Below are 13142 nucleotides of genomic sequence, written 5' to 3'. Positions count from 1 at the left end.
TAGAGATTGTGTGAGCCTCCATAACTCTCTACTTTGTAGACAACTTACTTTTTTATTTTACAAAGAAACAAACAAGTACTACCTTGGAAAAGAGAAAAGAATCTCTCCCATCCAAGAGATGTAGTTTGAACCAGGAGCTTATAGCTCCTTTTAACAAAGGGTAATATAGCGAGGGCAGACTGGATGAAGGGAATGGGAGTTTGGGTTTCTTGGAGGCAAATTAAGATTGTGAAACGGTGACTTGATACACATGGCAAAGATTTGTTATACAAGTTTAAGTCTTTTCAGGTGATTTTCTTTTGAGGCGGGGGACACTTTTAAAATGGTGCCTTGGAACTCCAGGGGCCTCATCAACTGTTCTTGACCAATCTGGTTTGGTCTATGCAAGAACCAGAGGATGTGGTGCTGCAGTGCCAGAAGTACCGGTGCCCCCTGGAGACAGTGCACCCCCAGAGGTGCACCCAGCAATGCCGGCAGACTATGTGGGAACTGGCTGATCAGGCACATGCTAACCGCACACCCTGACCTGTGCTACCTCGCTGCTTCTCAGGTGATTTGCTTTCTATCCCTCCCCCCAACTTAGAAAAGGGAAGTTTATACCCTGTTTTTACACAGAAAGAGGGCTGAGAGCTCCTCTTAGAAACATGCATTCTTAACTTCATACTCTTAATAATCTTAATTCTTTTTTTGTGTGTGTGTCACACCTGGCGATGCACAGGGGTCACTCCTGGCTCATGCACTCAGGAATCACCCCTGGTGGTGCTCAGGGGACCATATGGGATGCTGGGATTCGAACCTGGGTCGGCCGCGTGCAAGGCAAGTGCCCTACCCACTGTGCTATCACTCCAGCCCCATTAATAATCTTAATTCTTAAGTCCTCCTCTTTGAAAGCAATTACTTTTAAAGTAATTTGAGGAGAAAACATTTGCTCTGCTGGTCTGAATTATTTGTCCATATAATTTGGGGAGATAGATGAAGATTTGACCACTTTGGGTTGTGTGCTGGAAATGGAACTTACTGTTATTACACATATTCATAGTCTTTTGTGTAAAGGATAGCCAGAAAGAAGATGTCATTGGTGATTATAAGCTACTATGGTCTCAGAAAATGGGGAAAAAGGAGGCTCACTAGTAATTTAGGACTTGCCAAATATCAGGGAAAGACAGTCTTGGTATTTGGTACAGATGGTGAGCTGACCACATCCATCAGTGGCAAGAATGCTGGTCTTTGTCATGTAAATTCCCCAGTTATTCAAACATGTTACAATGAAAATATTTAATAGAGGTATTGGAAGAGCTAAGTCTTTGGCTTTAAGTAAAACATATTATTTTAGATAATTGAGTGGGCCTGACTGCAAGGGGTCCGACCCAGGTTGCTGAAATGACTTAATAGCAGCAATGAGCTCCCCGAGAGAGAAATTCTGCCAGTTGGCTGTAAAACCCATGACAGAGAGGGCCATTGTGCCCTTCCTGATCATTTGCCTGATGGATGTAAACTTGCTTAGCCAAGCTACACAGGTTTCAAATTTTGTTTTTAATTTCTCGAAGTAAATCTCTTAATAGCTATGTGTGTCTCTTTCTGCTGTTGTCTCTGGTAGAAACAGATACCAGTTTACTGGGAAGTACTTGAACTAAAGACCTTTGCTTAGATATCTTCCTTCAAACTAAGAAGGGTGGGGCCATTCTTTGGGCTCCAGAGTTGCAGAAGTTGCAGGGAATTTTTTTTTCTGTTTTTTTTTTGTACTCAGAAGCAGATTTAATAGTTCCCTCATGACATTTTTTAAAAATCCATATTCCTTCAAGGACTGCCAAATTCATATAGAATCAGAAAATATATGAAAAAGGAAATGTGAAAAAAATACATAGTGGATCAACATAGGAAACGTAGCTTGCTGAGTGAGTCCTGGCATGGCTGGGTTTGAGTTTCTCTCTATAAAACTGTTTTACTCCTGAGAACTGTCTTATTCCCCCAAAGTGAAACTCAGTTATTGCAAGGATTTTGTCCTCTTAGCTAGATCCTGATGTCTAGGCTGTTCTAGGATTGATGAGGACAATGGTGGGTCTTGGTTAAACTTCCCACCATCTCTCTCTATTATCAACCCAGCAAAAAAAGCAAGTCAAACATGTGAAAGCCAGGATTTCAGTGGGTGTGGCTCCTTTGTGTCTTTATCTTCCTCTGTGACAAGAACTGAAACTCCTGCTGTCAGCAGAAGTGGAAAGTGAGGAACCTGATATTCGGAGAAGCCTGCACCCTTGGCTGACAGTATCACTAGGAGTGGGGCTCCCGGGGACCCAAACACTCTATTCTCTATGAAGTCCTTGTTGTGAGGCAGACAGAGAACCTGGTTGATTCCTTATTTTATTTCACTTTGTTGTTGTTTGGTTTTGGGGTGTCACACTTAGCAGTGCTGAGAACTTCTAGCTGTGCTCTCACGGATCACTCCTAGTGGTCTCAGGGGACCACATGGGTGCCAAGGATTGAACCTCGGTTGATAGCATGTAATGCAAGTAATCTATCTGTTGTACTATCTCTCTGGTCCCTTATTTAACTCTGTCAGTCTACTAAGAGATTTAGTGCAACAGGCTTGGCTGGCCTATCACATTGGGGACTCAAACTTTTCGAGATAGTCATGAAAAATTATTTGTTAAAGGGACTCCTTTCTCACCCCACCCCCTCGACTAGCTTATAATAATTTCAAACTAGAAAAGCACATTATGTGTCTGCTTCTTTCATTTAGAATGCATTTTTCATGGCTCTGATCTAAGTCTTCAGTGTGGTCTTCTCTAGCTCTTCTTCATCTACAATGGTTATGAATGTCCAGTGCAGTGCTCTCTACAAGCGACGTGGCTACTTACCAAGCAGGTGAAATGGGGCTCGTTCAAGAGGTGCTATGAATGTAGCAAAGGCCCACTGCATTTCAAAGACAGTACAAAACAGAGACTATAGAATAGAAATTAATGATATTGAATTGATGGTTTTGATTACATGTGGCTAGATAAAATGAATTATAAGAGTTGTTGTTTTGCTTTTATTTTTCAATGTGACCACTAAAAACCTTCAGTCCTCTGATTCAGTTAAGTCAATAGCTCATATGTCTGACTCCTTATATTTCCGTTCTGCCATGCTGTTCTCGGGAGATGCTTGGAAAATAAGAAAGGAAGGAGAGTGGTCAAATATTTGTCTTTATGTGAGCTTGTGTCGAATATCAGGTCCTGGGGGTAACCAGGGTAACACCTGGTGCTCTCCAAGGACCAGCTGGTATTAGGGATCCAACTCAGGGCCTGCATATTTAAAGCATATATTACCTACCATAGTCTTGACAGTAAAATATCCTTAAGTGTCCTGCCTACTTATTGTTTCTACCACCTAGAAACAATAGTTTTTCCCTTCTTAGCACTTCACATCTGTTATGGATGACATTGAGTCTACTTCTAGCTCAGCACTTGGGTGTACTGTGCAATTGCTCAGTACTAACACACAGTATCATCCAGGCCCCTCCTCCCCCAATTTTTAAAAGTTTTATTTATTAATTAATTCATTTATTTTTGCTTTTTTGGGTCACACCCAGTGATACACAGGGGTCACTCCTGACTCTGCACTCAGGAATTACTCCTGGCGGTGCTCAGGGGACCAAATGGGATGCTGGGAATTGAACCCGGGTCGGCTGCATGTAAGGCAAACGCTCTACCCGCTGTGCTGTCACTCCAGCCCCATCCTCCCCCAATATTTTTACCCACCTCATCACCCCCAATTCAGCTTTGTTTTCTTCTTATTACTTAAAAAGCAAAGCATTTGGGGACTGGAGAGATAATACAACAGGCAGAACACTTGTCTTGCACTAGTTGACCTGAATTTGATCCCCAGCACCTCATATGGTCCCCTGAGCTTTGTCAGAACTAGAATAAGTTCTGAGCACAGCTGGATGTGGCCCAAAATCAAAAGCAAACAAAAATTGAAGTATTTTATTAGCATTGCTAATAAGTCAGCATTTCAGAGCACAAATGTCCTGAGTTGTCAAAATTAAGAATCGACTACCAATGATGAAGCTCTTTCTTCCTGCTTTTTAGTTTTTTTCTTTTAATTCCTTGCTTCTATTATGAGTAAACTAATTTTTGTTTCAGAGGGTTCCTCTGCTTAATGAAAAACCTGAAGCATCATAAGAAACCTCCCTTAATTGTAGCCCTCTGGTTTAATTCACCTCTCAAAATGAGTCCAGTGCTGAGAAGTGATCTATATTTCTTTGCTTTTTTAGTTTAATATTTCTTTTTTCATTGATTCTGTCTTCCTGCCCTTTATGTTGTTGCGACAATGGCTGAAATTGGCACCCACTTGGTTGCAGTGCTCACACACTTAGTTGTATTGCTCTCTAGGGGTTGTGCTCATTTCTCCCAAGCTTGCCAGGGTTTGAACTCATTAGTTAGAGTGCACTTGAAATCACACACTCTGCCAAGGTGCCAGGGACCCCAGACAACTGTGCCACTGAGATTGCACTTGGCACCTGGGTAGTGCTGAGATCATCCTTGCAGCTCCGTGCTTGCAAGGTAGGCTTTCTAGTAATTGGTCATGTCCAGGGAGTGTGAGGAATCATCTAGAAATGCCCTAGTTCTGAGGAAGAGAATAAAATAAGTTGCTCTGAATTTTTAAGTATCAGAAGTGATCATCAAAGTCATGTTTTTATTACCACACATTAATAAAACCACATAAGCCTTAGGATACTAATAAAAGTAAATATACTGATTCCTAGGGCAGGGGAAAGGTACCAACTAAGCAACTTCTCAGTTGGAAAGAATTTTGGACTGACTTTGGACCTATCACTAGCTGTAGATTCTTGGTGAAATCACATGATATTTCTGAGCTCCATCCAGTTTATCATTTTAAAAAATGGATTGTGTAATTTCCAAGGCCTCTTTTAGATCTAAATTTCTTATCTCTAATCTGTGACATCAAGATATTTTTCTCTAAAGCAGCAAATGACAGTGGGAAAATAGGGAGGTGTGTGTGTATGTGTGTGTGTGTGTGTGTGTGTGTGTGTGATTGTTGGGCCACACCTGGCTATGCTCAGGGCTTCATCCTGGCTTTGCACTCAGGGACGACTCCTAGTGGTACTTGGAGGACCATGTATTTTCCTGGGGATTGAACCTGCATTGATTGCATGTAAGGCAAGCTCCCTCCTGGCTGTACTTTCTCTCTAGTCTGTAAAACAGAGAATTAAAAAACAAAACAAAACAAAAACATTTTTCAATGTGCTTTTTAAAATCTGTCAAAGAATTTTGTTAGTTCCTTCTATAAGTTTCTTTCCTCCCAAAGGAGTTAGACAAAAATAATCCAAGAGTTTGTCACAAAACTGATCATACTACTATGTAGCTTATAAAGCATTGACTTTAGTTGCACTATGAAAATTATCACCCTATTTCCCACACCCCAAAATCTGGGTTGCTTTGTGGAGTTAGCATGCGTCTTAGGAGCATAGATTTGAAGTTCTACTTTGAAGATGATACTTGAAACTTTTAAGTATGCCAGTAATATGCTGCATTCTTCAATTCCCATTGTGTTTGTTGAAATTTTAAACACTGACTCTCAATATCAAAGCAAATTGCTAAACAACAGTGATGCGATATAGCTTTATAATGTCATATACTTATATGAAATTCTACTTAAAATAATATTTAATTTTGAAGAACTTGGCATTTATTGGATATGTAGATGGATATGTAGACATCTCCACTACTGGATGTTTGCTATTTCAGATGGACTTTCCTTTTAAAACACTGACACAAATAGGCTTCTTTCTTTGGCATATAAGTATACTAGTCTGCCTATTTGTACTGACTCACCCAAGAGGAACTGAAATGATTAGTTCAAGATATAGGACAGGAGAGCTGCAGACATGTAGCTATGTGTCCTAAAATATACCTTTAAGAAATTCTATAAATTGATAAGAATCTGAAACATGAAATCTTTGGATCCCACCTCTGCTATTTACTAACAATGGATGGAATGCACACTTTGTATTTGAGGTTATTTCAGTTGTTGTGTTATTGAAACAAAAGATGGGCACAGAAAACTGTATCTATCATGAGGCCACAGATTGCTAAATTCCCTCCAAAAGTTATGAAATAAATACAGTCACATTAAAACACAGAATGTGAGAGCTTTTGGAAGTTGGGCTGTGCTTCCTCCTGGTTATATCTCTCCATTCCCTGCCAACATAGCCATTCTCTTCCTTTCTACCTGGACATTACTTTGTGTCTGTTTTTGTAACTTTTGATAATTGGAATTACATATTCAGTACTTTCTTGTGTTGGAGATCTTCTACTACACAGATGTTTGCTAGATACCTTTGTATTTCTGTGTGTAATTGTAAATCATTCTCATTGGCATTCAACAGTCCATTGTAGGAACTGCCATGATGTTATTCATTCTAATGCTGAAGAACATCTGGGTTCCTAGGTTTGGGCTTCTCTGAATAATTTCGCTGTCAACATTTAGGTCTATAACTTTAGATGAAGGAATTTCTATGGGTCATATACATCAAAGTGGAAATTCTGTGTTACATGTATTATTATATTCAGGTTTAAAAGGTAACACCTGCAGTTTATGGGAATTCTTTTTTTGGCCTAGGTCCTTTCAGTTACTATATTATTTTTTTTAGCTATGCTGGTGAGTGTGCTTTCTATAAATTAGGAACAATAATTTGAATCTCAAAAGGTTATCAACTCAAAGTATTCTCTTTGCTTCCAAATCCATGGAGTTGGACAAATCTCTCTACACCTCAGTTTTCCTTCTCTGTTAATGCAACTATTGGCCTGGATAACTCTTGACGTCCTTTTGTTTCTAATAGGCTAAGCTTTATAGTTGTGGATGTTTTCCAGATATATTCTAGTGGAAAGAATTTCACTTTTCAACTTAAATTCTGTTACATAAGTAGTTGCTCACTTACATATGGACCAAGTCCAGGTTCTAGTCGCTTTTGCCTATCAATCAACAGTGCATATTCCTCCCTTTAATTCAAAGTTACTATAGAATGTAGAACAGTGGTCCTGACTTATGCCAGGTGGATAGGGGGCTCCTAACCATTTCACTACCCCTCCCTCGATAAAATTACTGTTGGTCATGTTCTGTAAATCAGGTTGATTTTCGTCATCAATCATATGGCTATCCTTGCTGTGACGCATAGCCTTTGCCATGCACAGGAACTATGTTGGACAGATATGTGGAATAAGCAGGAAACACAAAATTCAGCATAGTGTTCTCGTTCAGATGCTGGCCCAGGAGTCAGACTGCCTGAGCTTTTGCTTCTTTTGTAAGAACTCTGGTAGCTGCTGCTGTTGCCACTCTCACCCCTGAAGCAATTGGACACTGACTTATGCCAGACCTTGTGATCAGCATGCATACACTCTTGTTTGTATTTGCCCGCTGTGAGGTGTGAGATGGGCACTATGATTATCCCAGTCTTCAGATGAGGGCACTTAAGGTCTAATGAAACAGTATCAAAGTGTTAGACTTTGAAATTGATTGAAGTCTGAGTTCAGAACTTTCATTTCTTAACTGTGTGACCTTAAAATGATGCAACTTTTATTACCTTGCCTCTGGTCAAAAAAGAAAATAAACAGAGAGAGATGGTACAGTGAGTAGGGCACTTGCCTTGCATGCTGCTGACATGGGTTCTATCCCCTATGGTCCCTCTTAGACCACCAGGAGTAATTGACTGCAGAGCCAGAAGTAACTCCTGAGCATTGCCAGGTGTGGTTCCCTTAAAAAATAAAAACACTAAAGGATAATACTACCTACCTCTGAGGAATGCAGTAAGATTCTAGTGAAATGCAGTTATGTGTGTAAAGTCCCACTGCATGGCATCAAGCTCATGGCAAACACAGAGTTGATGGAAGGAAGGGAGGAAGGGAGAAAGGGAGGAAGAGAGGGAGGGAAGGGAGGGAAAGGAGGAAAAGGAGGAAAAGGAGGAAAAGGAGGGAAAGGAGGAAAGGAAGGAGAGGGAAGGAGAGGGAAGGAGAGGGAAGGAAAGGGAAGGAAGGAACGAAGGAAGGAACGAAGGAAATAATCATTTTCTGCTTATGATGAATTATATGTTATGGAAAGGGGTTACTGTCAAATAAATAAATATTTCATCTTTTAATTTTAGGTCCTATCTGCAGCCTCTGTGTCTCATCTTTTGGAGCAAGACCTGTGACGATCTTCAGTGGTTTCATGGTGGCTGGTGGGCTGATGTTGAGCAGTTTTGCCCCCAATATCTACTTTCTATTTTTTTCCTATGGCATTGTTGTTGGTAAGAAACCTGGTCACCATAATGTTATTTAACTCCAAGTGTTAAACAGAATATTATGAGTGTTATATTTCATCAGATTTGTTATTAAGTTAATATGAAGAGTAAAAATGCTCCCCCCCCTCCACCAAAATAAATGAGGGCTGAAACAGTAGTACAGTGGGTAGAGCATTTGCCACCTACAAGGACAACCTGGGTTTGATCCCTCGTATCCCAAATGGTTCCCTGAGCCTTCCAGGAGTGATTCAGAGTTGAGGGTAAGCCCTAAATGTTTCCAGGTGTGGCCCAATGCCCCCTTAACACCACCAAAGAAAAAAAATACCCAATGATACTTTTAGTGCCCCACACCCAAATTGTAACTTAGTAAAATATCTCCCCAGCGAATCAAAATATTTGAGAGGATAAGTGTTTTAGCAATGTAAATTGTGGTATGTTTTCTTCTTTCTTTCTCTTTCTTTCCCTCTTTTTTCCTTTCACTCCTTCCTTCCTCCCTTCCTTTCTCCCTTCCTCCTTCTCCCTACCTCTTTTTCTCCTTCCTTCCCTCCTTCCTTCCCTGCGTCCTCCCTTCCTCCCTTCCTTCCTCCCTTCCTTCCTCCCTTCCTCCCTCCCTCCCTCCCTCCCTTCCTTCCTTCCTTCCTTCCTTCCTTCCTTCCTTCCTTCCTTCCTTCCTTCCTTCCTTCCTTCCTTCCTTCCTTCCTTCCTTCCTTCCTTCCTTCCCTCCCTCCCTCCCTCCCTCCCTCCCTTCCTTCCTTCCTTCCTTCCTTCCTTCCTTCCTTCCTTCCTTCCTTCCTTCCTTCCTTCCTTCCTTCCTTCCCTCCCTCCCTTCCTTCCTTCCTTCCTTCCTTCCTTCCTTCCTTCCTTCCTTCCTTCCTTCCTTCCTTCCTTCCTTCCTTCCTTCCTTCCTCTTTCTTTCTTTCTTTCTTTCTTTCTTTCTTTCTTTCTTTCTTTCTTTCTTTCTTTCTTTCTTTCTTTCTTTCTTTCTTTCTTTCTTTCTTTCTTTCTTTCTCTCTCTCTCTTTCTTTCTTTCTTCCTTTCTCATGCAAGGAGGTTTTTCAATTCAGCACTTATGTTAGTGGCACAAAAAAAAGAAGCAGAAGAAGAAAGAGGAACTTGAACCCTAATTGTCATTGACCTCTGTCACTTCTCATGACTTAAAAAGTGGTTCCTTTAATATTGGGTAGTTGAGCAGGGCTGATTGTGTTAACTATTTGAGTTTTCAACATTCTGCCTTTCTATAGAATCTGTCTGCAGGGTCCAAATCACAAAATAACAGCATAAGTAAAAAAATTGGTTAGAAACATACTATTATTATTATTATTATTATGAGCTTTGGTGGTCAGACAAGGCAGTGCTTAGTGGTCACTACTTTTTATTGTTTTATTTTGTTATCATTGACTTCTGCTCTAATTTTAAAAATTTTTTCCTTCCAGTTTGTTTGAAATTTATTTGTTCTTATTTTAGTTTTTCAAGAAGTAAGTTATGTTATTTATTTGGCATTTTTATTGTTTCCTAATGTACGACTGAATTGCTGTGAACTTCCCCCTTAGTATTGCTTTGACTATATCCCATCATTTCTTAATGTTCGTGGTTTCATTCTCATTAATTTTGATTAATATTTTTATTCATTTTTGACATATTCTTTGCCTGAAAGGTTGAATAACAGTATGTTGTTTGTTTCCAAATGTTAGAGCTTTATACGGTTGATTTCTACCTTCATGGCATTGTTGTCTGAAAAGAGAATGACACATGGGGCCAGAGAAATAGTACAGTGGGTAGGGCACATAGCCGACCCAGGTTTGATTACAGGCATTCCATATAGTCCCCTGAGCACCACCACGAGTAATTCCTGAGTGCAGTACCAGGATTACTGCAGTACCAGGATTAATACCTAGGCATAGCCAGGTGTGGTCCCAAAAACAAAAAGAAAAAGAGACTTGATATAATTTTTATTTTTGTGACTTTATGGACACTCAAATTGTACCTCAGCATGCTATCTACCTTGAGATTGTTTAATGTGCACTGGAGAAGATGTATTTTTATTTGGGGTGTGGGGATGGAAGATTCTATGTCTACTACTACGTTTTCTGATTCCCTGTTGAGGCATCTCATCTTACATGTTTTCTGTCTGGTTGATCTGTCCAATAACAAGAGTTGGACAGTTTCTTAATGTCTCCCACTATTGTGTTGTTATTGATGTATTCATCATCATCATCATCATCATCATCATTCCGTTGATCATCGAATTTCTCAAGCAGTCTCAGTAACGTCTCCATTTGTCCTATCCCTGAGAATTTAGAAGCCTTTCTTTACTCTTTCTTCCCAATGAGGGAGGCTCTTTCAGGGTCAGGGGAATGAGACCCAGCATTGTTACTGGTTTTGGCATATGAATACACCGTGGGGAGTTTGTGAGGCTCTCCCTTGTAGGCAGAAAACTCTCAAAACTCTTTTGAGAGTTTCCTGCCTATTGATGTATTATTTAGATTTATCCATAAATATTTTATAAACTTCGCTGCCATTTAGTACATATGTGTTGATAACAGTTAAGCCTTCTTGGTCTATTGATCCTCCATCCAGTATGTAATGTTCATCCCTAACTCTTATTGCTTTCTTTAGTTTGAATGCTTTTTGGTCTGATACAAATATGGCTGTCCCTATTTTTTTTCAGTCTTTCACTAATCAAATATGATTGTTTTACAACATTTCAGTCTGTTTATCTTGAGAGTCCAAGTGTGTTTTGAAAGCAGCAGAGATTGGATTCTGTTTCCTGACCCACCCAGCTACTCTGTATTGAATGGAGAGTTCAGTCCATGAAATTATTGACATGAAGGGGCTTGTTGCCTATTTTTTGGGGGGTGGGGAGAGCATATTGAGTGGTGCTTAGGACTTACTCCTGGCTCTGCACTTAGAGATCACTGCTGGAAAGCTGTGTGTGGCAGGGGTGTTTTATGAGGTGCTGGGGATCGAGTCTGTGTCCACTGCATGCAAGTCAAGCACTCTACCCACTATATTATCTCTCCAGCTCCAGTTGATATTTTTTGGTCTGTTTCATTTTGTGATTTTGGTTGTTTTAGAGAATTTTCCATTTACCTATATAGGAGTTCATTCAGTATTCTTTGCAGAGAAGGTTTGGTTGAACATGTTCTATGGACATGTATTATGGATATGGACATTTGCTGGACATGTACTATGTCTTAGTTTCTGTGCTTTATATGCTTCCATTCAGCATTCCTTGCAGAGAAGATTCCTTGCAGAGATGGTTTAGGGACAATTGTTATCCTCAGCAGTTTCTGTCTGAGAGTAGTGGGGTTTTGTTTGTTTTGTTTTTCGAATCATTCCTGGGAATCTGAGTGATAACCAAGCATGGTAGAAGATTTGTTCTTAGAAAAACTTTTCATTCAATACTTTGAATATATCATTCCATTATTTTATTGCTTGTAGGGTTTCATTTGAGAAATCTGATGTGAATCTTATGATGGTTCCTTTACATGTGAAACTGCTTTTCTTGCCGATTTAAGAATTCTTTCTCTCTCTCTCTCTCTCTCTCTCTCTCTCTCTCTCTTTCTCTCTCTCTCACACACAGACACAAACACACACACCGTTTTAATTACATTGTGTCTTGGTGTAATTCTGTTTAGGCTTATTTTGTCTGTCTGGCACTCTTTGGGTCTCCTGATTCAGGTTATAAAAGTCGTCCTCCTCAGATTGGGTAAATTATCAGTATTGTTTATTCCACCAGCCATTCTTCCCCTTTCTCTCTTCCCTTTCCTGCTGAAATTCCTATATACGAAGTTTGTCCTTCTTGCTATTTTAAATTACACCTCTCAAGGTCTCTTCATTTAAAAAACCTCTTTCAAATAGTTCTTCTTCATTAATGTTGTTGGTAATGTTGTCTTCAAAACCAGAGGTTTGATATTTGGCTTTGTCGATTCTGATGCTGTGTGCTGTCACTGTGTTCTCTATTTCCTTCATATCTGTGTATGCTAATGTCTTGCTGGTGTCCTTTCCCTTTCAGTCTGTGCTATTTCCTACTCTCTACCCAGGGGAAGCACCCCTTAGCTCTGAACATGTCCTCATGCCTGTGTTTCACACTGTCAGATTTCCCGGAGGGGATGGCAATTTTCTCCAGTGGATTTTCTGGATTTTTCTGGATTCTCCATTTCCCTTACGGTTCCTTCTCAGCCATCTGGACTCTATCTTATAGCTCATTGGACATGTATTGTGTCTTAGTCTCTGTGCTTTGTATGGTTCCATTGTACAGAAAGGGAAAGTGAAGCTCAGCAAAGTGAAGTTACTAACTAAAGCCAAATAGCTAGGTTAAACAAATTAAGCCTGAAACTGGGCCCTGACATTTTGCAATTTGTAATTATTTTTAGTGCTTTAAAAACCTTTAAAGTTCATTTAAAATTTAGTTACATATTCAAACACTACTCAGATCTATGTTCCTTGAAAGCAGGAATATTTATGTGATAGTTATGCAGTTTGAACCTGTAGATGAAAAGATATTCTCTGGTATAAAAAATTTGAGAATTTTTATTAAATAATCATTTTCAATTCTTGTCTAAAGTCATAGAGATGAAAATGTAACTGACAAATTTTTTTTACATGGAAAATTGATAGTGCCTTGATATAATTGGACATTTTTTCCTAAACTGTAGTCTAGATATTTAAAATGTGGGTTTTCCAGATGATTGGCTAAAGAAACTCTGGTATATTTACACAATGGAATACTACAAGTAGCTGTCAGAAAACATGAAGTCATGAAATTTGCATATAAGTGGATCAACATGGAAAGTATCATGCTGAGTGAAATGAGTCAGAAAGAAAGAGACAGACATAGAAAGATCGCACTCATATGTGGAAT

At 39.6% G+C, this 13142-nt stretch overlaps 1 protein-coding gene across 1 annotated transcript in view; it reads left to right on the top strand.

The window, feature by feature from the left end:
• Positions 1-13142, top strand: part of SLC16A9 (solute carrier family 16 member 9) — a 50426-nt gene that overhangs the window by 24150 nt on the left and 13134 nt on the right. Inside the window, exon 3 of the mRNA XM_004616525.2 lies at positions 8141-8284. Within this exon, the coding sequence (XP_004616582.1) occupies positions 8141-8284 (144 nt within the window). The remainder of the gene's footprint in view (positions 1-8140; positions 8285-13142) is intronic.

Source organism: Sorex araneus, chromosome 5 (genome assembly GCF_027595985.1).
Source record: "Sorex araneus isolate mSorAra2 chromosome 5, mSorAra2.pri, whole genome shotgun sequence".
Taxonomy (NCBI): Eukaryota; Metazoa; Chordata; class Mammalia; order Eulipotyphla; family Soricidae; genus Sorex; species Sorex araneus.
Note: the sequence above shows the minus strand (reverse complement) of the source record. Positions and strands in the feature narration are given on the sequence as shown.